The sequence below is a fragment of the Mustela nivalis genome (genome assembly GCF_964662115.1).
Source record: "Mustela nivalis genome assembly, chromosome: 8".
Lineage (NCBI taxonomy): Eukaryota > Metazoa > Chordata > Mammalia > Carnivora > Mustelidae > Mustela > Mustela nivalis.
The window spans coordinates 22,152,265-22,177,270 of NC_139027.1; the positions used below are offsets into that span (position 1 = coordinate 22,152,265).

A 25,006-nucleotide genomic window follows, 5' to 3' on the forward strand; every position below is an offset into this window, starting at 1 on the left:
GACAGAGAGAGATTACAAGTAGGCAGAGAGGCAGGCAGAGAGAGAGAGAGGAGGAAGCAGGCTCCCTGCTGAGCAGAGAGCCCGATGTGGGACTCGATCCCAAGACCCCGAGATCATGACCAGAGCCGAAGGCAGCGGCTTAACCCACTGAGCCACCCAGGCGCCCCTAGAAGATTTTTTTTAAAAAGAGAATTCTATCTAGTCTCATCCTTCATGGAACTTAAACTCAGAGACAGATGTAATAATTATAGGCAATGTGTCTTGAGGGCTTACTATGTAGGAGGTACTATTTAAGTGATTTAGATGTATTAACTCTTACAATTCACAACAACCTGTGAGGTGGGTATTATCATTATCCCTGAAGCGCAATGATGAAATAACTTGGTCAAGTATTCCAGTATAGGGAAATAGCATCATCTTTTAAATTAATTCCTACTCATTAGGCGTAGCTGATAAGTAACAGGGCTGGGGATGAAATGGAGATTGGGTGGCTGCAGAGCAGGAACTCTGATCCCCTGCACAAAATACCATCACCCTTTCATACAGACATAATGGAGAGATAAGTAGCAGTAGGTGCAAAGCCCTATGGGAGCACTGAAAATGAACATGTGCACTTGGCAGGGGTGGAGGGTGGAGGGCAGGCCAAAGGCGGGGGCAAATCAGGGAGGACAGAATATGGCAAAGTGGGCAGAGGCAAGCGGATTGTGCAAGGTGCTGCTCAGTGTTTGGCTTTTACTCTGAAGGTGATATGAGGGCCTGAAGGATGTGAGAGTGTGGGTGGGAGGGTGAGACCAGGGAGGTTTCTGTAGCTGCCCAAGTGAAAAGAGAGGCAGATTTTTTTTTAAAAGATTTTATTTATTTATTTGACAGACAGAGATCACAAGTAGGCAGAGAGGCAGGCAGAGAGAGAGGGGGAAGCAGGCTCCCCGCTGAGCAGAGAGCCCGATGCGGGGCTTGATCCCAGGATCCTGAGATCATGACCCGAGCCGAAGGCAGAGGCTTTAACCCACTGAGCCACCCAGGTGCCCCAAGAGAGGCAGATTTGCAAAGAGGGAGTATCAGTGAGAATAAACAAGAGGGACCAAATGGGGCTGGGCCCTACCAAAACACAGAAATATGTTTATGGAATGAGTGGGCTGGGGAGATGGGGAGGAGGCGAAGAGCACAAAATGGCTTATAAGATACTGATCACTTCTGAAAGTGGGTAGGCATACATACTCAATTCCAAAGGTGCAAACAAGGAGAGAGGATGAACCCAGATTGAGGGCTCGCCATGTCCTGAACTCGGTTCTTCTGAGTGCGAGCTCATTTAGTGCTCCAACTAGTTCAGCTAGAGAGCATCATCATTCCTATTTTACTGGCAGGGACACCGAGGTCCCCAGAACTTAGATGAGCTGCCTGAAGGGTGAGGCTTGCCTGTGGTGGAGCTGGGGTGTGAGCCCTGGTCTATGTGATCCCAAGTTCCCGCTCTTGCTACTCTGTCATGGAACCTTCCTCATTCTGGAAAAAAGAGGATAACACGTTCTTTGGATCTGGACAACTGAGGGAGAAATTCAAACCTGGAAAACTAGCATGGGGAAGAGTAGCTAGCAATCATCTTCAATCCACCACTCTCCTTCATCCCCCTGTAAATGCTACACCACCAACTTCTGCTAACCCCATCTCCAAGGTAACTCTAGATGCTTCCTCCTCCTCATTCCCAGGGCCATTCCTGTAGGGTAGCGGGGGGTCAGGCCAGTCCTGCCCAGGTTGGTCTTCTGATAGCAGGCTCATTTATTCCAGTGACATTGCTCTGATCAAACATTTTGAGAAGGAACTCTTCAAGAATTCTGAATGAAGTTGCTTCCTAAATGCTCCTCCTGTTTCTGCTCTTATAACCCTAATTTCTGAGTGATTAGGTCATGCCTCTGCTCTCAACCCTCCAATGGCTTCCAATACGTTCGGAATATAATCTTAGGTCCTTAACATGGTTCACTCTATCCAGCCCTTCTCTGCTTCTGACTCTTCTTCTCAGCCCCTCTGCCAAAATTGCTGTTCTTCATCTGTGTCAAGCATGTCTCTACCCTAGAGCCCTTACATGGTGGTTCTTTCTTCCAGAAATAATCACCCATCTACAACTCACCCTGAAATGTGTAAATGGTTCTCTCTCTCATTCTGTTCAGATCGTTGCTCATTTGTTACATCTACAGAGAGATCCTCCCTGACCACCTTATCTAAAGTACATTCTGGGGGCGCCTGGGTGGCTCAGTGGGTTAAAGCCTCTGCCTTCAGCTTGGGTCGTGATCCCAGGGTCCTGGGATTGAGCCCCGCATCGGGCTCTCTGCTCCGCAGGGAGCCTGCTTCCTCCTCCTCTCTCCCTCTCTCTCTCTCTCTCTGCCTGCCTCTGCCTTGTGTTCTCTATCTGTCAAATAAATAAATAAAATCTTAAAAAAATAATAAAGTACATTCTTCTTTATCCCCAGCCCCTTCCCCTGCTTTGCTGTTCATCCTGACCCTTACCCCCACACTCACACAATGTCTATCCCCTAGGGAACCAACCATCCTGGTTTGCCCAGGGGATTCCTGGGCCAAGGGACTTTCAGTGCTAAAATCCCGGAAGTCCCAGGCAAACTGGGACTCTACCACAATATAAACTTGATGAGGAAAAGACTTTTGTTCTCAGCTGTACAGCCAGCATGTAACAGTGCCTGGCACAGAGTAGGTGCTCAAGAAATATTTACTGAAAAGTGAATACATAATCATTTCCTTTTACAAACAGCTTCAGGTTTATACTCTCTGGCCCAGCATTCCAGTTCCCTCTTGCTGGCCCCCCTTAATTACCCCATGCTTTTTTCCTACCATTTACCTCTGCCCCAGGTACTTCTGTCTCCCTCTACTTTTTCGAACTTTACCAGAAATGATCCTTTTGCCCAAAGAGCCCTCCCCTGGTTCTTCTGAGTCAGTCTCCTTGTTATGTTTTGTTTTATTTTTTTTGAGATCTGTACAAATGAAAAGTGGAGGAGGTATGCATGGGTTCCTATCAGAATTCCCCAGGGCATTGTTTCAAAATATGTAGCCTCTGGTCCCAAAGCTGAGAATGAAATAGGACTTCCTTGGTGGGAGGAGGGGAATCAAACAGGAGTGGTGTTGTGAAAAAGTTCCCACATGACCCCAACAATAAGCTCATAGCCATTTTCTTTGAAAGACACTGAAGTTAACCCCACAATACTTCACACCCTATTCATGTCCCTTGATTGCATCATTTGTATAAAGGCCTTATCTGACCTCATTGCTCTCTCCCTTTTTAGAATTCTAAAAAGCTTAGGGTCTGGACCACACTCCTGAGCCCTAGGTCTGTAGGCCTGACATAAGAATATGGACACATCAGGGTTGATTATAGGAATACTCCTCAGGTGTACAGGGTAGACACACTCCAACCTTCCCCTGGCTCTGGCTGAAAATAACCCTCCTTCCTTCTCATCCCTGAAGACTGCCACCCATTGTGAAATCACCCACTGTCTTCTCACTCCTAGCCTGCTGTGAGCTAACTCACCTGCCATCAGAGCAGATGGTAGCCACTGGACCCAGACCACATTCTTCGAGCTGGTGGCTCTGTTTAAAACACATTGGGGCAAAACAGAAAACTGCTGTGCTGGTTGCTGGCCAGGCTGCCAACAATGAGAATGGGCATGAAGGTGCAGGGTTCTAGGTGATTCCTGCACAGTGAAGAGGGGATGAAAATAATAGGTCCTTGCACAATGCCATTGCTTTCAAGTAAAAGTGAGACATAGGGAGAAGGAGAGAGATAGGGAGAAGAAAAAAGGAAGGGAGGGAGGGAGAAGTAGATCACTATCTGGGCTAAGAATCATAAGTTTCAGATTCAAGTTTTAGTTTCATTATTAAGACAATGCAATTTAACCTTCCCAGATCTCAACTTCCTCAACCACAAAGAGAGTGAGATCAATAGTAACATTCTTTTTTAAAAAGTTCCCAGCACATATGTTCACTCCCTTTTCCCCTTACATTCCCTTTCCTTTGGTTTGGAACCAACTCCTTCCTGGCAACCAAAACCCTAGACACCATGAACTGTCCTCAGTCCACCTCTTCTTATAGGATCAGAGGTATCCCAGGCTCCTTCACTCTCCATGCTGACAGTCTCAAATTTAGGGCCCAGGTCTGCCTGTGAATGACAACAGGAACTGTCTTTGTGCCTGTTGCACAGGGTAGTGGGAAACACTGTTAGATGTTTTCTGCTATGCCAAATTAGAATCCTCAATGGCTTTTCCCCATAAAGTTTGTTATAATTGGTGGTTAGAGTCTGTATTACCATGAATACTTTCCTACAGTTACATTAAGGATTAAATTGATTTTGCAGACTGATCTGGGAATTTAACCACCATTTGTACCACAGTCCCTTGTGGGAAAATATATTCTGTGTTCCAAACAATTGACCTTTTGGAGCTGATCCAGTCCCTAAGTTGGGGACGGCCTGTACAATACTATGTTACATTTTTGGTTACATTTTTATGTCTTAGAATTAAAGACGTGTTAGAACTGGAAGAAACATTGCTAACCATTTATTAATGAACTAATTTTGTAGGTAATAAAGCCAAGATTCAGAAAAAGAAAGATCCGTCTCAGGTTATTTAGCTATTTTGTCTCCCACCTCCAAGCCAATGCTTGTCTCACTATCCAAATCATTTTGTGGTCATTTCCCCCACATAGTCAGTAAACTGCTTCACAGTTGGGAAGATCATGTCTTCAGTAGAGAATCAAATATAAATAATGTTTCATAAATACTTAATTGGTTCAGTATTCACTTTGCTTTAAAGGTCCACTCACTCTAAGATTTCCTTAAATAACAAGTACCATTAGGACATTTCAATTAAGAATTTACAGTATTTATAAGAGACCAGATTTGGTTTCAGTCAAGATTTGAATAATAATTCATAAATACTTTAACCTGTGTTTCCCACGTATCAGGACCTGTCAGTGTTGGATCAATAAATATTTTTTACAGCTCACAGACACATTTGCGTTTGGTTTTAAGAGATACATGCCATTAATTTTAACAAGGTTTTAGAGGAGAGCTATTCAATTTATAACTACATTGGAAAACTTAATAATGCTTTGTTTTATTTACCAAAACCAACTGAAACAGACTTGTGAAACCATTCAGAAGTAAACCCTTTCCAACTGAAAAGGTGAGTCATACAAAATTCAGATTTGCTCTATGAGAAGAGTGGCCATCATGAGAAACAAAACATTTAAATTGTATCACTTAAAACAAGCTTTCACATATTTTGTATCCTTTTCTTCACCTACAAACACATTTAGTTATTTCCTCATATCTTGTATGAACAGGATGGGAGAGCACCTAAAGAGAATCAATTTCATATGTGCAGATAACATGGTTTTATTGTAACCAAGTAGGAGTGACCTAAATAGACAGCTGGCCCTGTAATCTAATTACAAGAGAAAAATAAGGACCACAGGTCAACTCCTCAAAAATTAAATAGTCTTCCTTTGTGGTAGCTGCCCATCCAACTCTCACTGTCTTATTGTTAATCGTTCTATAGAGCGAGTTAACTCCTTCAATTACTAGGCATTTATTTTCCATCATTTTAGAATGAACATTATACCAGAAACAGCTTAAGAGACAAAGCTCCACTGAGAGTTCACACATGTGTGTCGGGGGATCAGAATTAGGTGGGGGGGGGCACTTATTAGCCAAGGGCACTTGGTTAAACTTGGCTTTACAATTTGGGGGGCTAAAATGACTGAGGACATACCTTCTGACTTGGCTGATAACTTTGGTACTTGGTTATTCTCTAATATGTGTATAAAATATAACCACAACTAAATCTTAAGAAAAAAATCTTGCCCCTGACCTCATCTACGACTTTAGCCTGGCTCTGTTTCGTAAGGGTTGACTCCTTTCCTGATGCATGTGTCCTTGTATGATTTCTCAACCATACAAGGTTGTATGAGTTGACTACAAAAGCCTATAATATTTGATATTATATATACAGAATGGTTGCCCTCAAGCTATATTTAGTAAAATTTAGAACTTGCTACCACTATAGACTTATTAAAGACTTGATTAAGAGGAATCATATTTATGGAAGGACAGCCCAGCCCAATGAATGTCAATTCATTCATTTATAAAGCTGTTTTGGATTAGCCAGGGCAGCAAAGAGCTGTCCATCACTATCACAGCCTCCACATTTTGCTACCTACTTACTTTCACACCTTATTGGCTATTGACCAATTTTGAAAGGCATATAAAAGATTCTTAAGAAAGTCTATGCTGTGTTTACTAAAAAGAATAATGACGCTGCTGTCCACTATGTTCCAAAGTGCCTTCTTTGAGGTCAATCCACAAGGACACCTCTCTGGTCCCAGCATAGTGATGGTTGGGGTCCTCTGAGCACTGGTCTGCCTTTGTCTAATGGGAACTGATGGGTCCCAGGCATTTTCTGTTAGTAAGTACATATAAGATCATGATGTTATTAATACCCCAAATTATGATTTCCCCAAGTCCCTTGATATCAGGAAGTCTAATTTCCCTCCACAGACATTCCTGGAATTACCCAAGGATATTGTCATGTATAACCCAAATGTCTCCCTAGCCCAGTAGTGTACTGGTAAATGTTTAACAGCAAACTATGTGGCAGAAATAGATATAGATTCACAGTATTTGCTAATTCCCTTGGTGTAAATATTCCTACCATGGCCAATGTGATGTCACTGAACATGGAACTGGACAAGAGATACACAGTGGCATATCGTTGCATAGTATTTCCCCATACAGATACAATAAATTTAAACAATCACTAGACTACACATAATAGTGAAATGTAGCAAAATAAATAGGACATGATGACTTTTGAGTAATTATTACCTTTGTTTTTAGTATAATTTATTTGTCAGTCTATAAATTAAATTTTAAAATAATGGCTCTGTGTAACAACTGGCTTGCAGAATTCCTGAAAAGTTTAACAACTGACTCTCACAAGCCAGTGCAAGCAGGGCCAGCACACCACTATCTAAAGCTCCCCTGGACTGGCAGTCCAGCTAATCATTTGCGCTTTGGTCTGTGAGATTAAGCACCCTGATCTAACAAGGAGCAGGACCTTACCATGATCCCTTTCCCGAGTCCTGCCACATGTTCAGAAAGACTGAGAAGCAATTTCCTAACATGCAGTCAGAACCACTACCTATCAGTCCCCTGCTCTAAAGTCTTCCAGCTTCCAGGTGTGGGTGCTATGCAGGGCTTCTGCCCACCACAGTACCTGGTCCAACCAATGTCTGTTAAATTGCTGGCAGCCTTCTCAGGTCTCTTCTTCCAAGCTGCTGGTTTCCCTAACTGATGACCTCCATTCTGCCAATAGGATAGTGCTCATATTCACATCAAGGGTCTCCTTAGAGTCAATATCTGCCAAGTGGGGTTTCTCTCAACTTGGTAGTCACCTACCCTTGAACTTCATGGTGGCTCCAACTGTCTGTGTTGCTACTGCCTGCAGCATTGTCTCCTCCAGTCTCCAGATCTCCACCTCTTACCTCTTCCTCTGTCTTCTATCTCTTATCTACGTTTTTAAAAGATTTACTTAAAAGAGAGAGAGACTGAGAGAGAGTGCAAACAGTGGGAAGAGCAGAGGGAGATAGAGAAAGGATCTCAAGCAGACTCTCCACTGAGAGCAGAGTCCTACATGAGGCTCCATCCCATGACCCCAAGATCATGACCTGAGCCGAAATCAAGAGTCAGACACTTAACCAACCACACCACCTTAGAAGCCCCTCTTATCTATGTTTTAAAATCCAAATAAACTTTGAAAACTGAGTTTCATATAAATGTGGCACCAAAACTCATTTAACAAAGATAAAATGGAAGTGAGGCATGATCCCAATTTTATTTTATTTTCCCAATTTTATAAACTAGGATTGTATTTAGGTATAAGACAGGAAAGTGTTCATCTATAGCTGATGAAATTATAGGTGATTTTTATATTTTATCTTTGTTTTCCAAATTTCCTTCAATACATACATTTTTATTTTGGCGGGGGCGGGGAGGGGAGGGAGCTACTTTAATGGCAAATCTGACCTGTACTGATATGAGACATAATGTAGTTTGATTTATCTTACATGATGTGAATATTCATATGATTTTCTTAAAAAAAGAAATAATGTTTCAGATTATAGTGAGCTGCCCCAGAAGTTGCTGGGGTGTTAAGTAATATATAGTATATGCACCAGCTAAACTTCAAAACCTGAGGAATTCTGAATCTGAATTCTTATATAATTCTTTTGGAAGGAGATCCCACAGAAAAGTTGGCTGGACCTCTAGAGATACAGCTCTTTCATTTTTAACCCACTGAGCTACCCAGGTGCCCCTAGCTCTTTCATTTTTATACTCGCCCTTTCCTTCCCAGGGTTCCAAAGCACTAGAAAACCTGGAGGAGGGGATGTCTGCAAGCAGTACTCAGGACCACTCTTCAGTCCCTTCTGACTCCCACAACTCTGCTGGGACTGGCCTCTCTTTGCCCCACTTGTGGTGATTTCTCTTCAGATGCTTACTTTTTCCTTGTGTAATAGAGTTTCCTTTGAGTGTCCTGGTCCATTCAATATACCTGTATGTATTTAAACCCTAATTGTGGCCAGGGTTCAAAGTTCTTTTTCATGGGATTCATGTGCCCCATGAAAACTGGAAGATAAGCAGTCACTTACTTGTTCCCAAGCATTACTCATGGAAGAGATCTGGGAAAGTGACATCCAAATTCACAGCTTGTGTATTCAAGTCCCAGTTCCAACTAAGCTAGAATACTTACTCTACTTGCAACTGATCTTTCCCTGGTTGCTAAAAAGCTTAGGATTATTTTTGTGGCCTATCTCTAGCAAACCAATAGTACCTTACACCATGCACTTTGCATTCAAAACTGCTGACTTTATTTTACCTTTCCCAGTTTATTTTCTTTTGTCCTGTTTTTTTTTTCTGTCCTTATTTTTAATTTATTCTACTGCGTATATTTTCATAAGCTACCCTAAATCCCTTCTTCTGGAATAAAACAGGGTATAAAAAATGTTCTTTAACAGAATAAGGATTCGATGAACCCTTTCTTCACGCCTAAAAGCCCCCAAGATGAACTGGCAATAAAAGTCCGTGAAAACTACTCCAGACAGGATCACCACCTGTTCTATGCTCACCATCAACGTACAAGCTAAATTCCAAAATCGAAGAAAAGTTAGAAGAAGAAAAAAAGGCATTAGGAAATCCTTGCTCTGTAAGTCATCTGGGCCATTATAAAGCACTTGATTGGACAAAGCGCCCTCCCTTGCCTTCCAAAACAACAACAATAACAACAAAACAAAAAGAAATCCCTATGATTTCTATTTTCCAAGTTTGTGAGATAGAACATGCATATTTAAGCAACTCAGCTTACATATACCAGGAGGGACTATATCACAATTGTTAAGAGTGCAAACTCTGGCACTAGGTGCCTGGGTTTGAATCCCAGATCTGTTAGTTACTTGTGTAATTTGGGGTTACTATCTAATCATTCTGTACATCAATTAATCCCGCAAAGTAGAGAGACTGGTACCTACCTCACGGGGCTGATTTAAGGATTAAATAGGATAATGTAGAAGCCTTAGAACAGTGCCAGAGCAAATACAGGAATCTCAATGTTACCTAGTATTCATGATGTGTGCGTGGAAAAGCACTGCCTTGAGCCTGGGAATGCGCCTTGTCAGAGTTTCTGTACAAATACCTGAGGAGTGAGTAAAGACCTTTATCTGACCACCTTTAAGGACAGGCCAAAAACTCTTGCTTGCCTAGACCGTTCGCATGCTACTCTTCCTCCTGCCTTTCTAGAGGCAGAATTATGTGGTGCATAGAACAGCTGGGCAACCAACCTTTCAGAACCTCCATGTTTCTTTGTCCTTCTCTTCCACGTGCCAGATAATCGATGAGTCTACCTTGTAGAAGCTTATAATCCAGTGTAGGAAATCCATAAACAGTTACAAGGGAGGATGATTAAGCAATATAATGGAAGTAAGAACAAAAAGGCACTGGGGAAAAATAGTGTGCACATAGTGGACAGAAATGAAAGATGTGTGGAAGCAGGATACAGAAGGTAGAGAGCAGTACCCGTGTTAAATATTATTGCTGACCGTTCCAGAGCCCACTTTAAAATATTAAATCCAGGTACTTGAGCACCTAGCCTGGTGGAACGATATATAAAATCCCTTATTTGCAATGTCAAACTTTTCCAGCATAGTAACCCCTTCTGGCTTCCCAAACACAAACACATAAACTTGGGTTTCCAAGATGGACAATGTAGTCCACGTTTCCCGCTTAACGGAAACATGAAGAATTGCTTGCAAAACTAGGGAAGGAAGCCAAGAAAAGAAAAACGAGGTGGGAAAGGCCCAACAACGCTGCCTGCGGAGCGCGCCGGCCAGGGAGGCTGAGAAGCGGGAAGGTCAGAACTGCCTACGCGCTCTCCGCTTAATGGGAGATTCCCCATCGCAGCAAACGCCCGCCAGCCTTGGGGCGCCTGCGCCGCCGCGGCGATTCGGCGCAGTGGGAGTGGCGAGGGAGGGCGACGCACCTGCGCGAAGGCCGCAGCGGCGGCAGCGGCGGCAGCGGCGGGAGAACCGAGTCCAGTGCGATTGCGCGAAGGCCGGGGCTGTCGGCGGGGTGGGCCCGCGGAGGCGTGCGCCGTGCGCCTGCGCGCAGGGCTGCGTGGCGCGGTGGCGGGGAAGGGCGGTGTGCAGTGAGTGGCGCTGCGGGTGGGGCCGTCGGCGGCGCTGGTGAGCTTTGCGGAGTTGGGCGGTGCCGTGGAGGAGGAGGAGGTGGTGGCTGGGTCTGACGCGGCCCGGTTCGTGGGGGCCCCACTTGTTTATTTATTTATTTCTCGCGTGTGCCTCCGACTGTACGCGCGCTCCACTACTTGGTGGGGAGGGGGTGGGGGGAGGGCCCGGGGAAAAGGGGGAGTTGGAACCGGGGTCGAAACGCCGCGTGACTTGTAGGTGAGGGAGCGCCGAGCCGTCGCCGCAGCCTCCGCCGCCGTGAAGCCCTTGTTCCCGCTGCCGGGAAGGAGCGTCTGGTGCCGACAAGATGGCGGACGGGGAGCTGAACGTGGACAGTCTCATCACCCGACTGCTGGAGGGTGAGTGCGGGGCCCGGCCGGCCGTGGGGAGGGGGCGCCCCCTTCAGCCCTCACTCTCCCTCCGCCGCCGAAACCCGAGGGGACCCCGTTCCTGCTCCGCGGCGGCAGCAGAGGAGGGGGCGAAGAGGCTGCTTGGCCGGGGGGGAGCGGCCTCCAGGAACACGGTCCGTGGGAGGCAAGGAGAGAGGGGCTGTCCCCGCGGGTGGGGGGGCCCGGCCGGGCCCGGCGGAGAGTGTCCCCGCGGACCCTCGGGGACCGTCACGGCGTCGCCCTGGCCGGGAGATGCGAGGAGCCCAAGGGTGCTGGGTGACCCTTCCCAAGGAGGGTGCGAGGATGCGAGCTTCTGTGCATTGTATGTCCGTGGAACGTGTATTTCTTCTCTGTTCTCTTTGTGCATTGCCCTTGGCTGCCTCCGATTCTTGTTCCGGGAGTGAATTTTATAAAAACCTCGTTGAGACAGTTGTTGGATGTCTTCTGCATTTTTACATGATGCTGTGGGACGAACTCGGTTTAAGGATACGTTAACATTAGCGGGAGTTGAGAACCTATTTATTATTTGGCTTGGGAAAAGAAGGAGTAAAACAGAAGTGTTTGATCGAGCTGAAGATGTACTCGAGAAAGAAGAAATATGTAAACGCGTTTGCTGAAGGCATTTAGCTTTCGGGTTTGAGCGGGATTTAATTTCTGCACAAACTTAGAAAAGGTCTATTGTGAACGCTCTTAGGTTTAAAAGGCATTTACAAGTCTTTGCGGCTTTTGAAGTTTCCGGGTCGTTCTGTTTTTATTGAACAGTTTTATGTTGGGGTGGGGGATTGAGGGAAAAGGAAAAGATGGAGAGGCCGGGATAATATTCAGAGTTAATCGTAGTGTTCTATCGGTGAACCCCTTTACTCTAAAATTTGCATCACCACTAACTGCTTTTTGAGTGTGTAGAAAAGAAGATAACCCTTTTAGAAAATTTAGTCTTCTCTGGAGTGCATAGGCACTTATTTATTGCTTCAGATTACCTGAAGGTAACTGTTTACAACAGGAAAGCGCAGTATATACTTATATTTGTAAATTCATCAAAGAAGATTGTATGGGGGGGGCGAGCTAGTTCCTTTTTTCAGTGGACGTTTCGGTATCTCATCAGTTCAGTGTGTGCCCCTTGTGTAACAAACTACAGTTTATTTGCTCCAGATGTGAAAGCTTTGCAGCAGTCTTAAGACTGGATAAGAAGCAAAGTTTTGCCAGGAACTCTTACCTTTCCTTTACTATCAAGTTATTCCTGGGAGGCCCCCTGGTGCCTGTAGTCAGTGTTCACTGCTTAAGACTTGGACTTTAACAGCTGTGAACATCTTGCTGGGTCTGTGAGATATTTATTATGAAAAAAATTGTATTTTGTAATTGTGCATTGTTCCAAGAAGGAAAGAAAGCCACTTAGAAACTTTAATGTCTTGGTAACTTTGGGGAAAGTCCAGGCTTGATTTGTAAATTTAAGTATTTTGAAAGTCTGGTGTTTGCATCTCAACTTCTTTCCTTTTATTTTTCATACTTACATATTTGTATACTTTATATGCATAAAACAGGAGATTTATATGTTTTTAAATGTTTGATCTTTAATTTTTTGAGTCAGATGCACCTTTTTCTTTTTAATGATACTCAGAAACTTCACTAGTGGCTTGTTAAGTTTATTGGAAGAAAGATATGAAGGGAAAAGGATATACGGAGTGATTCCATTAGTTTTGTGAATTCAAATTAAATGATTGGTTCTGGTTTTGGATGATGTTCCCCCCCCCACACACACACCCTTTTTTTTTTTTTTTTTGGGAATGAGAAATCTAGTGGAGACTTTTCCCATTTGAAATTTGCAAGCATTTATTGACCTGCTTTATGCTAGTCACCAGGAATCCAAAGAGAAAATAAAAGGAGCTCCCAGTCTAAAGCGAATTTCTGGGCTTTTCCAGCCTCCTCTCCGTTCATATATTCAGCACACTCCCATCGGTAGAGTTTCATTACTTACTTCTTAATCCAAGGAGGTATATTTAGTTTGACAGTACCTCCTTGGAATTCTTAAATTCTGCAGACTTCTTTTCTTTTCCCCTTCCAAAATCTAGACCTATTCAGAGACATCCAGAACAGACTTGGATTTTCTAAAAAGTAGTTACTTTTATTCTTCAAATAAAATTTTTTTATCTGCCTTGGTTTTCAGTGATGTTACTTGCTCATTAAATTTAACTCAGAATGAAATGATGGTATTTTGTAAAGCTGTCTAGCAGTGTAGCTACAGTTAGTTTTTTTTTTTTTAAGTATTAAATAAACATGTAAGTTAAAATTCGGTCAGAATGCCTCCACATTAGGGGACATCAGCAGGACTTCATCTCATTTTAAAATGTTGGTTGTAATTCCGAAACATGCTCTTGATTTTTTTCATTATATCAAATTGCCAATCAGCTGTAACACTTTCAGTGACCATATTTTATAAGTTGCTTTGTGTTTTTTGCTTTTTGAGTCGGCATATGATAGTAATTTCAAAGTGCCTTTAGAACATTTAAAAATTTTCATCATTTGATGCAAAGCACTGTACTTATTTATTGTGTGAATAGTGCATATTCCTCCAGTATAGGATTAGGTTTTACTTGGTACTAAAAGCCAAAGATGCTGGCCATGCTATCCCCTGTAGTGACCCTGTTACCACATTCTTGTGGCTTATAATAGTGCTCTTGACTGGTTCTTTAAATTAAATCTAGTTCCTTTGGGTGTCCTGGAAAACCTGGTGAAAGCTTTTTACTTTGATCATTATTCCAAAAGGAGTTAGGATGGCATTGGAGTATAGCATAATCACCTTGCAAACTTTATTCACATTAGAAATGTTGTGTTTATTTTGGGAGGAGGTGAAATGAACTGAGTAGATTGATGCCTTTGGGAAGAGGATAGGATGAGAAACTGCTTCCCACTAGCTCTGTTCCCAACCAACTTTATCCAGGTGTTTAAAACTCGTTTGGGGCACCTGGGTTGCTCAGTTGGTTAAGCGACTGCCTTTGGCTCTGGTCATGATCCAGGAGTCCTAGTAGAGTCCCTTGTTTGGCTTTGTGCCCCGCAAGGAATCTGCTGCTCCCTCTGACCCTTCCCTTCTTGTGCTCGCTGGCTCTCTCCTTCTCTCTCTCTCAAATAAATAAATAAAAATTTAAAAAAAAAAAACAAACTTGTTTGTACCAGTTGATAATTAACACATGCCTGTTATATGTACCATATGTTGTTATGTATATCATATGTGTATATATACTTTGTATATATGCCTGAATTTGTGAAACTGTGATCATTTCCTTTTTTGTGGATCATACTCTAAAAGTTCTGTTAGGCTGAGACAGACTAAGCACATAGGAAGCTTTCTTACATGTCCTTTTGAAGGTTAAAAGAAAGAATGGATTTAAATGAAATAGATTAATAAAACCACTTGAAAGCTCTCTTTTTAAATAAAAATTTTATTGAGATATAATTCGTATACTGTGTAATTCACCTATTCAAAGTGTATAATTAAATGTTTTTTAGTATAGTCACAGCTGTGCTGCCATCACCACAATTTTAGAACATTTTCACCACCACCACCCTCAAACACAACCCTGTTGTGATTACCCAACACTCCTTTTTTCCTTTCAGCCTTCACCTAGCACTAGGTAACCACTATTCTTCTGTGTTTCTAGGATTCTGTGTGTTCTAGACATTTCATATAAATGAAAACGTGTAATATGTGGTCTCGTGATTGGCTTCTTCTCATGTTTTAAAAATTCATCCATATTGTGTCATGTGTCAGTATTGCATTCCTTTTGTGGATGAATGATATTCCACTGTATTAATAAACCACATTTTATTTATTCATCACTTGGCAGATATTAGAATTGTTTCCCCTTTTTGACTATTGTGAATAATACTGCTATAATATCTACAGGTTTTTGTGTGGGCACTTCTCTTGGGTATACAGCTAGGAATGGAATTGTTGGGTCATACAGTAAGCCTATATGTTTGCCTTTTGAGGAACTGCCAGACTGTTTAAAGCCCCTCCCCCCCGAAATTAAGTTGTTTAATTATGAACCAGAAATCTAAAGTTTAGATGATTTGAAGGAAGTGCTAGTCTAGCTGCTCCTGGCAACCTCAGCTTCCTCAGGGAAAGTGTTGTGTATAGATCCAAAGCCAGGTCTGTTAGAAAAGAGCAGTTTGGGGAGTAGGGAAGATCATCTGAGGAATACTTTCTCTCTCCTGTTGCTTCTTCCTGGATAAGAAGGTAGAGGATATATAAAGGAGAAACATTTTTAAAAACTGATACGGAAATTAGGTCTGTTTTCATTTTGTTATTTGAGTGCAGAGCTGGAGCTTTTCTGATAAATATTTAAATCCAAGATTCAAATTCATTGGGATTTAGAAATCTGTTTACATCTGAATCTAGAGCTAGGATTATATATTAAAATTTAGGATTAAGGGGAAGATAGCAAATTGTATCTAGTGGGCTTTTTTCCCCCTCTACTATCTTACTTTCCATGTTTACTATTTAACGGTGTTGACATTCTGGAGGCATGTGTCCTCAATTCTAACAGAGGTAGAATAATATTGTCATATGTTGAGATATCTAGAAATAATAACTTAAATCATTTAAGTATTTCTGAAACAAAGGTTATCCTGGAAGACTTGGAATATAGGGATGCAAAGAGAAGAAATGGTTTGTAAATGCAGTAGGTTTAGCAGTGGTGTGGCAGTGGATGATGGGAATTCTCAGTTGAATTTTTTAGAATTTAATTTTGAGTGGATACAAATTTATACCCTGGCAAAAAAGTCACTGCCCTTCTAGCAGCTGTAAGTAAACCTTTCAAGGCCTACTTTCCCTGGAAACATAGAGGATCAGTGAATATAGGAAGAAGAAAGTCATCGGGGTCCCATCTCTTTTCTTGTACACCCTCAACCTTTCCCCAGGATTGAATTGGATTGCCTTCAAAGTCTTGGTTATTAATAGGTGGAATGCAATTTTTTTTATACCTCATTTTTTGAAATACACCATACAACAGAGGCTTTCCATCTGTTAGATAAAATTGAAAATGCTTTAGTGGAAATTGTCTTTATTCTTCACTTAGAGGTAGAAGAATAAAAATACAGAAACTCATTCTGAAGTCAAGCAAGTATAAATAACCAGTAGCCAGTCTTTTCCTAGTGATGGAAGAATTCAGTCCCTGGACTAGGTGGATACTTGTAATGCAGTAGAAAAAAGTAGTAAAAGGACAGTGACAATGGCCCTTTATTCTGCCTTTACTCTGTTCACATGTCTAGCAGAGTGATTTTTGAGGGTGTATATATCTTCCTGAAAATCCCTGGCCTCAGGGCTCTTTCTACTTTCCCAAATTTACCTCCATCTGTGCAAGGACAAGTAAGAGGTCTTTATCTAATTGTAGGAACATTGCCCTAGGATCGTGATTATGTGCCAACACTGTGTAATTTGGAGGTTTTGATACAGTTTATTTCACCATAAGGGAATTTCATTCCCAGAATGTTCATCAGAATATCCCTAAGTTCCCCCATCTAGTCAATCAGAGGTTGACCAAAGCATTTTCTTGCTTTGAGTATTTGTCTAACACCACTTTAACTTTTCCCCTAGTTTTACCTACTGTTTTCAAGATTGAGAGAAATCAAGTTTAAGGACATCTATTATATAGCTTTCTTGAATGTTATAATTCAGTTATACCAAGTTTTTATTTCAGTTAGTAAATTGAGAAGGAAACTTCATAGGTAACTGTAGGTTTCAACTATGTTATTTGAATATTAAATAATTGAACCAAAGTAATCAGAGAAAATGACGAGGCTTCTAAGAGAGAGAAAGATTAAATTATACAGTGACCATAAGGAATGTATTTTATGAATATTGGGCCTTAACTGCAGTAGCTAATCCTGAATGATAATCAGATGTTCACTCAGTTATGTATTTGTTCAAGATACATTAGTATTGATACAGTGGGAGGCCATGTTTATACTGGTTTAGGGTACAGGTTCTGCATGTATTTTAATTTTAACCCTGGCTTAGTTTCTTCTGCATATTGGGGATGGTATTAAATATCTACTTCCATAATATATCTTTAGAGACTGAACAGATAAATCACTTTGAACAATTCATGATACATAATAAAAATTCAGAGAGTTAGCTGCAGTCACTAGTATAAACCTGAACTGAGAAAGAGGTAATAGAGGACTTTTTGTACTGCTGAGCCCTGAACATTCCTCATAGTAATTTTTGAGAAGACTACTCTGTGTGAGGATCTAACATTTATTTTGTCCTCTATATTATGTTAATTGCATACAGCCACCTTTGTCATATATGTGTATGTATGTGTAAAACACTTCTTTCCTATTTCCGTCATCCAGAGTTTGTAATCTGGTTTGGCATACTAGTGTTGGTGTTGAGGGACAGAGATACTTCTAGGCAGAACACGGTGGTGAAAGGTAATTTAAGGAGATTTGTTGTATGCCTTCTTTTAGCTAGGGACTAAACCAGTGGGTTTCAAACTTTTTGAGTCCAGGGACCACTTTATACTACTAAAAAGAATAGAGGACAAGAGCTTTTATTTATGTGGCTTAATGAGTACTATATTAGAAATAAAACAATGTTAAAATATCTATTTTTTAATGCACTCATAAATAACCCATTACATATTAGCATAAATAATGCTTTTTAAAAAAACAAAAATAGTGATAACTAAATCTCTCTAATGTCTGGCTTTATAGGAGTTAATCATACAGATACGGGGTTGGAAAATGAAGGAGTATTTTAGTAGTAGTCTTTTTAGATCATTGTGGGTATTTCTTTCATGTTATATTAAAAATCAACAAGTGGTAATTTCTTAAAGCTTAGTTGTAATGTGGAATCTGAAATATCGGTGAGTTTTTTTGTTACTTTACATGAAAATCCAGTGATCTTGCACTTTAAATGTATCTTACACATTCTTTGTCATATGCATTGGTCATTTGGAAATAGCAGCTAAACCAAGTTATTTAGATGTTCAAACGTTGACACATCTGACACAGTATTTAAAAAATCATAATTGTTAACACTACAAGATACCTGAAGAGTCTTTAAGTATGGAGAAGCTGTCAGATTCATGGTATTAGGTACAAGGTTTCCAAAATTTTAATTTTCACTTGAAAGCTTGGGTTTTATCATTAACACAAATGCTGTCACTTGCTTCCCTTGATATGACAGGCTCACTTTGTTCATTTTCAAGAGTATCTGTTAAATATCTAAGTGTAAATAACTATAGTTTGTCAGTTGTGCTTTACGATAAAAATCTTCTCTGGAAAATGTGGCTAGATTGGCTTGGAGCTAAAACAGTCACACTAGTGCTTTTCTTGAAGACCTCCATTGCACTTTGGTATGTAGCAGAAATGCTCATGGATACTTTCCATTTCATTATACAGAATATTAAAAAGACATACTCAGCAGTGGAGATTTAATAAAACTGGTAATTTTTATTACTTGAGGGCATTCTTCAGTGAAACCGGACTTTTTGTTTCACTGAAAAGTGCACGGCAGTGAACGCCGTCACGACTACCACTACGGTTTGGCGCCACTGCTTTGGTTTGTACCAAGGTGCTAGCAGTTTTGTCCACCATTATTTTGTACCATGCAGTTGTCAGTGTCGTAGAAAGGGGGAATAACACTTTGATCCTATAGAGCTAGGGTACTCTATCTGTGTTCCTGAAACATCTGGCTCTCACCTATGTCTGTTACTTTTCTTTATTTTTTTCTCATTATTTGTTTACCAGTGTATCTGGAATCCTTTTTTAACTTACGGTTATTCACAGACCCCGTTGAGAATTCATGAAAGCCATAGGCCTTCTCAGAAAAATATGTTCATGTATATACACAGTAGTACAGTTTGAGGTATTGCACAGAGCTCCTGAAGGCCACATTAATTATTCCTATCAGGAGACTTCAATTGAAATTATGACAGCTGCCTAATTCATTCACTTAAAACCCAAATTCCACATTTTAGCCACTTGTGAAAATTTTACTTTTTTAAATTTTTTTACTTTTTGTGGCTTAAAGGGAGACGTGCTAAATAATGGCGAAATTGCCATTTCATCCTACGGAAAAAAAATTTGGGAAATTTAAGGAGGTCTGGATTTAAGTTAACTTTGCTTTTGATTTATATATATCCTTGAGTAATTTGGAGGGGACAGGGTAGGATAGAGTAAGTGTGAATTAAAATATTAAAGGTTAATGAAGATTACTAAGATTTCGTGGGGCAAACATGATAGTAGTGGGGTTGCTTCTTTTTTCCTGGCATCCTTTCTATCTTAGAGAAGACAATTATTAGAACTTGCTGGAAAAAAATAGCACATGGTTATTGAAACATAAAATTTAATTTATACAAACTACGCATAAAAACCACCTGTATTTCACATACCATTTGTAACTTAAAAGACCTGAATTGGAAAAGTTTTTACGCAAATATGAAATTTGAAATATAACGAGTATAATTTGTGTAGTCATAGGAAGAGGGGATTTCTTTTGGGAGAAGATTGTATCTTGTTTAATTGAGGTTCGATTGCAAGTGTTCATCTGTTAATGCTGATCTGTAATAAGATCTTCGTATTTCATCTTGGAAGGTATCTTTTAACACAGATAGGTACTGCCAAGTACTGATATCAGTCCACAAACATATGATTTTAGTTAATGATTTTAGTCATCATTTGGAAAGCGTTGATAGAATTCTATTACTCCCCTCTTGATACTTGCCTTTTAGCATGTCATCACATTGCACACTAATCAGTTCCACTAGAGGGCTAGGTAGAAGCTCAACTACACAGTTAAATAGATGTTGATATATTTTCCACTAGCATTGAGATCTAAAGAATGTTGTTAGAACTGTGGTTTGAGCTTAGAAAATATATTCATTGCAAATCTATGAGGAAATGAATATCCTGTTTTTACTTTTGACAGCACTGGGAGTGTATAAAACAGCTTTGACATTTGCTTGTGATTCAGGCAGCATTAGTTATCAAAATGACTTACCACAGTATATGTTTTGCGTGTAAGTATTTTTTGCCTTACATTTTATATTGAATTATTAGGAAACACCATCAGGTTTGCAACAAAATCTTAGTTTATAAAACTCCCTGTAGTAGTGATAGTGATTATTGTCATTCAAAAAAATTTCAGTATTGGCCCTGAGCTCAAAAAAATTAAAATAAAGCTGTCACTATTAGGCCATCATACTGCTGTGTGGTGAGGCAATTCAAGATACTCAGTTTTTATTTCTGACAAATAGCCATGGAACTGACAGTGGTTAAGTTCATGAACACTACTGACATTCACTAGTGATACCACTGGTTCAACAATACCTGATCGATTAAAATATCTTTCTCTTGGGACACTTGGGTGGCTCATTCAGGTAAGTTCATTTTGGCTCAGGCAATGATCTCAGGGTCATAAGATCCAAGCCCTGCACTGGGCTGGGAGCCTGCTTAAAATTCTCTCTGCTTCACCCTCTGCCTCTCCCCCCTAAAAAACAAAAACAAAAAATTAAATGCCGTTCTGCTGATCAATTGCTTCATAGACTATAGGCACCTTAAATTTTCATAAGCTTTGTAAAATTGTCGAACTAGGTTTTTTTGAGTTCCATTTGTATTTTTGCCACCATCACTTTTCGTTTTGTTTTTTTCTTGGCTTCTTGAAAAAAAAAGGGTTTTTTTTACCTTTTTTTTTCCTTATTTATTTGTCAGAGAGAGAGCAAGAGAGAGCACAAACAGAGAGGAGCAGCAGACAGAGGGAGAAGGAGGTTCTCGGCTGAGCGAGGAGCCGGATGTGGGGCTTGATCCCAGGACCCTGGAATCATGACCTGAGCCCAAGGCAGACACTAACCGACTGAGCCACCCAGGCTTTTCTCTTGAAAATAATTTTTGCCTGTAGTTCCACAGAGACAATTCATAGATGCTAACTTCAGTCACTTAATTCAGTATTGGCTCTCCGAATAAGAAACAGATAAGTATTGGTAGTATCTGTGAACTCCCCAAGAGCCAAGGAAGACCACTAAAAATGCTTTGTTTTGGTTTTTTTGTTTTTGTTTTTGTGTGTTTTTTTGACTGGTTATTGATGTTGCTCTCATTGTCCTCAACATTTCAAGAACTGTTTTTAAAGAAAGGTTAATAGTCTTAAATAAGTTTATTGTCTTGGGACATATTTCTTTGGCTTTTCCAATCAAACCTGATTTCATTAACTCACCATTAGTAAATGGCTTTTCTCTCTTACTAACACATGAGCCAGTTAGAAACTTCACTTTGGTTGCAGTCTCATTTTTATTTTTGTGAAGAGATTCTGCTTTGATGAGATTCTGTTTAAAATTTTTAAATTTTTCTGATTGTTGCTTTCTGGTGAAATGGGGATGTTGTGATGAGTGCTTATTCTGGTAATGTGAACATACATATATACATATTTTTAAGCACAGGTGTAATATTACAAATACAATGCGTAGCCATCTAATTCAGTAACAAAATAATCCACACTCCAGTGTGCTTTAAAAGTGTAACATTTGCATTCTATTTTTCTGATTTGACATGATGAGGATGCACTGTAATAAAATCAGAATGTTGCAGTACTAAAAGCAAAATGTTGCAGTACAGCAACAAGCATGACACTGAAGACACTTTTGAGTTATTACTGTATCTCTGAAATTTGTAGTACCATAAGCGGTGTGAAGTGGGGGAATGCCCAATCTCCGAGTCTCCATTGTAACTAATGTACTCTGCCATTGTATGACAAAAGTGCCCATAGATAATACATAACGGTGAGAAGAAGAAAAAAAAAATAACGAGTTGTTCTGTTCCAGTAAAATACTATATGTGGACACTGAAATATTACATAATTTTTATGCCTTTTCTCCATTTAAAAAAAAAAAATAAAAAATAACAGTTCACAAAACCAGGCATTGGGCTGGATTTGATCCTTGGATCTTCATGTTTTCCCCCTTTCCTGATGTAAATGTGATTTTGCAGAAAGATTACCGATCAGGAGGAGGAGATTTTAATGCTCCCACCAAAATAGTGTGACTGATTGAATTAGGACTGGTAAAATATTGGGTTAGGGCCCATAGTGTTTAGGCCTTTGCAAGGTATTCTTTAAATTTCTTTATATATAATCATTTGAATCTAATGAGTGGCCACTAATCATATTTTGTGTCCTTTTCTATATTTACTTGAGCAACCAACCCAGGAAATGTTTGAGGGTTTCAATCTTTGAGAAAAGGTAAGCACCAGTAAGCTCAGCAGTCACTCTGGCTTTTATCCTGGAGGTATAGGGGAATAGATCCCAAACAAAAAGCGACAGTTTTACTGGATTAGAGGAGAGATGGATGTCTGAAGTCATTAAAACAGTTGACACATAAATCTGAAAGAGGAGAGAACTACATAAACTCTAACCCTAAAATCTGTAGTCTGGCCCTCCTGAAGTCATTGACTGACTTTTAAGGTACACACGTGCAAGAGAAGATTCTAAGAAACCCAGAAGAAAACAGTAACTGGAAAGCTAAAATTCTGGGTAGAGATTCCAGTATTACCCTAGTGGCAGAGGTAAAAATTGAAGACTGCCAAGTTAGGCTATATTACACTCTGAGGTTTCTGTTGATACCCCATCATGGCCATTCCTTCAGATTGACCATAGCCCTTAAGAAAATGTAAATCATTGTCACTCTACCTACTGCTGCTAAAAAGAAGATTGTCATCTAGAACTTACACAGTTTTCATTCATTCAGCAAAATGTACAGGACATTGCTGACAGGCTTAACTGACCAAAAATCAAGAGGAAAAAAGGGAACAAATCCATTGATAATTCGGATGTTAGAATTATTACTGAGGGACTGTAACTGATTTAATATGCTCAAGATAAGAAGTGATGGAAAATTTTACCACAGTCCTGGAAACTTTACAACTAAGAAAAATACATGAGCTAAAAATGAGAATTTGAGAGTTGGGCTTGTTAGCACACTAGAAACAGGCAGTAGAAAAAAAAAAGTTGTATAGAAATTATATAGTGCTGAGAAAAAAATGGAGGGGAAGTAAAGCAGGAGATAGTCGAAAGGCTTAGCATGCATAATGGGGGAGTCCCAGGAGGAAAGGAAATACAGTCTGGAGGTAATACTGACCAAGGTTTTTCCAAAACTGATCAAGACACCAAAACACAGATTAAAGAAGCTCTGTGGATTCTGGTAGCAAAAATACAAATAAAACCTTGTTGAGACCCATCATAGACTTAACTGTTAAAAATCAAGAAAAAGAAAATCTTAAAAGCTGCCAGAGGAGATAAGTCAGTACCTTTAGGAGAGCAATGATGGTTGATACATCACTTGGAACTATAGACACCAAATAACAATAGAAAAGCCTCTCAGTCTGCTGAAGGAAAGGAAAGAACGCTGCCTAGAATTCTAAATATACTGAGCATGTCCTTCAAAAGTGAAGGCAAAATGAAGACACAAATATTGAGAAAATGTATTGATTTGGACTGGTACTAGAAAGTATTAAAATTCATGTTGAAACAAAATCCCAGAACAGAACTGCAGAAATAAATGAACAACAATAAGGATAAATATGTGTAAATATATATTAATACTATTTAAAATAATTATGGCTTGTAAGGTTTCAAATGTGTGGAAGCAATGTAGGACAACTATAGAACAAAAGGCTAGAAAGTGATAACTCAGTCAAAAATACAATTATGGGGCATCTGGGTGGCTCAGTCATTAAGCATCTGCCTTCTGCTCAGGTCATGATCCCAGGGTCCTGTGACTAGATGGAGCCCCACATGGGCTCCCTGCTCAGTGGGAGGCCTACTTCTCCCTCTCCCACTCCCCTTGCTTATGTTCACTCTCTAGTTGTCTGTCTCTCTGTCAAATAAATAAAATCTTTTTTTTTTTTAAATAACATTTGTCATCTCTAGAGTAACTGCCAAAAGAAAAAGAATATGTAACTAAAAAGCTAGAAGAGGAGAAAATGGAATAATTAAAGGTAATTGATTATTCCAAAGAAATGCAAGAAAAGAGAAATAAAGGAATGAAGAACATGTGATAACAAAGCAAGTGACAGGGTGGTAGACCTTAACTCAACTTCGTCCGTAATTACAGTAAATAAGAAAGGAGTAAATAGTCAAGACAAAGCCCAGAGCACCAATTCTACTACGTACAAGGGACATATTTTAAATTTAAGGGTACAGATGAGTAAGTACAGAGTGGGAAAAATACATCATACACATATTAACCAAAAGAAGCCTCGTTGGCTATATATGGCTGTATATGTCAGCAATAGTAAGTAATGCAAGAAGTATCACTAGAGGTAAAGAAGGGTATTGATTAATGTTAAAAGAATGAATTCAGCAGGAAGATAAAACAATCTTAATTTTTTTAGGTATTTAATTTTATAGATCTAAAACACAAAAAAGGAAAAGTTGATAGAACCAAAAGGTTAGAATAGACAAAACCACAAGCATGTAGATAAAGTAATCCCCCTTTCTTAGTAACTAATAAAACAAAGGAAGAAGATCATCAAGGATCTAGTCGATTTAAACAACACCATAAACTTGACCTAATTGACACACATAGAACACTTTACCCAACAACTACAGGATATACACACTTTTCAAATAATATGTATGGAACATCGGGCACCTAGGTGGCTCAGTGGGTTAGGCCTCTGCCTTCGGCTAGGGTCATGATCTCAGGGTCCTGGGAGGAGTCCCGCATTGGGCTCTCTGCTTGGCGGGGAGCCTGCTTCCCCCCACCCCCCTCTGCCTGCCTCTCTGCCTACTTGTGATCTCTCTCTCTGTCAAATAAAATCTTTAAAAAAATACACAA

General features: G+C 40.1%; 1 protein-coding gene across 2 annotated transcripts in view; it reads left to right on the plus strand.

Moving 5' to 3' along the window:
- The first annotated feature begins 10,558 nt into the window (after window positions 1-10,558).
- PPP1CB (protein phosphatase 1 catalytic subunit beta) overlaps window positions 10,559-25,006 on the plus strand; it is a 43,940-nt gene continuing 29,492 nt past the window's right edge. Inside the window, exons 1-2 of one of the 2 annotated variants that reach the window (XM_082745187.1) lie at window positions 10,559-10,791; window positions 11,011-11,150. In XM_082745187.1, the coding sequence (XP_082601313.1) occupies window positions 11,099-11,150 (52 nt within the window). In that variant the 5' untranslated portion in view covers window positions 10,559-10,791; window positions 11,011-11,098. Of the gene's footprint in view, window positions 10,860-11,010; window positions 11,151-25,006 lie in introns of both variants that reach the window. The other variant, XM_082745188.1, reaches the window with a different exon arrangement.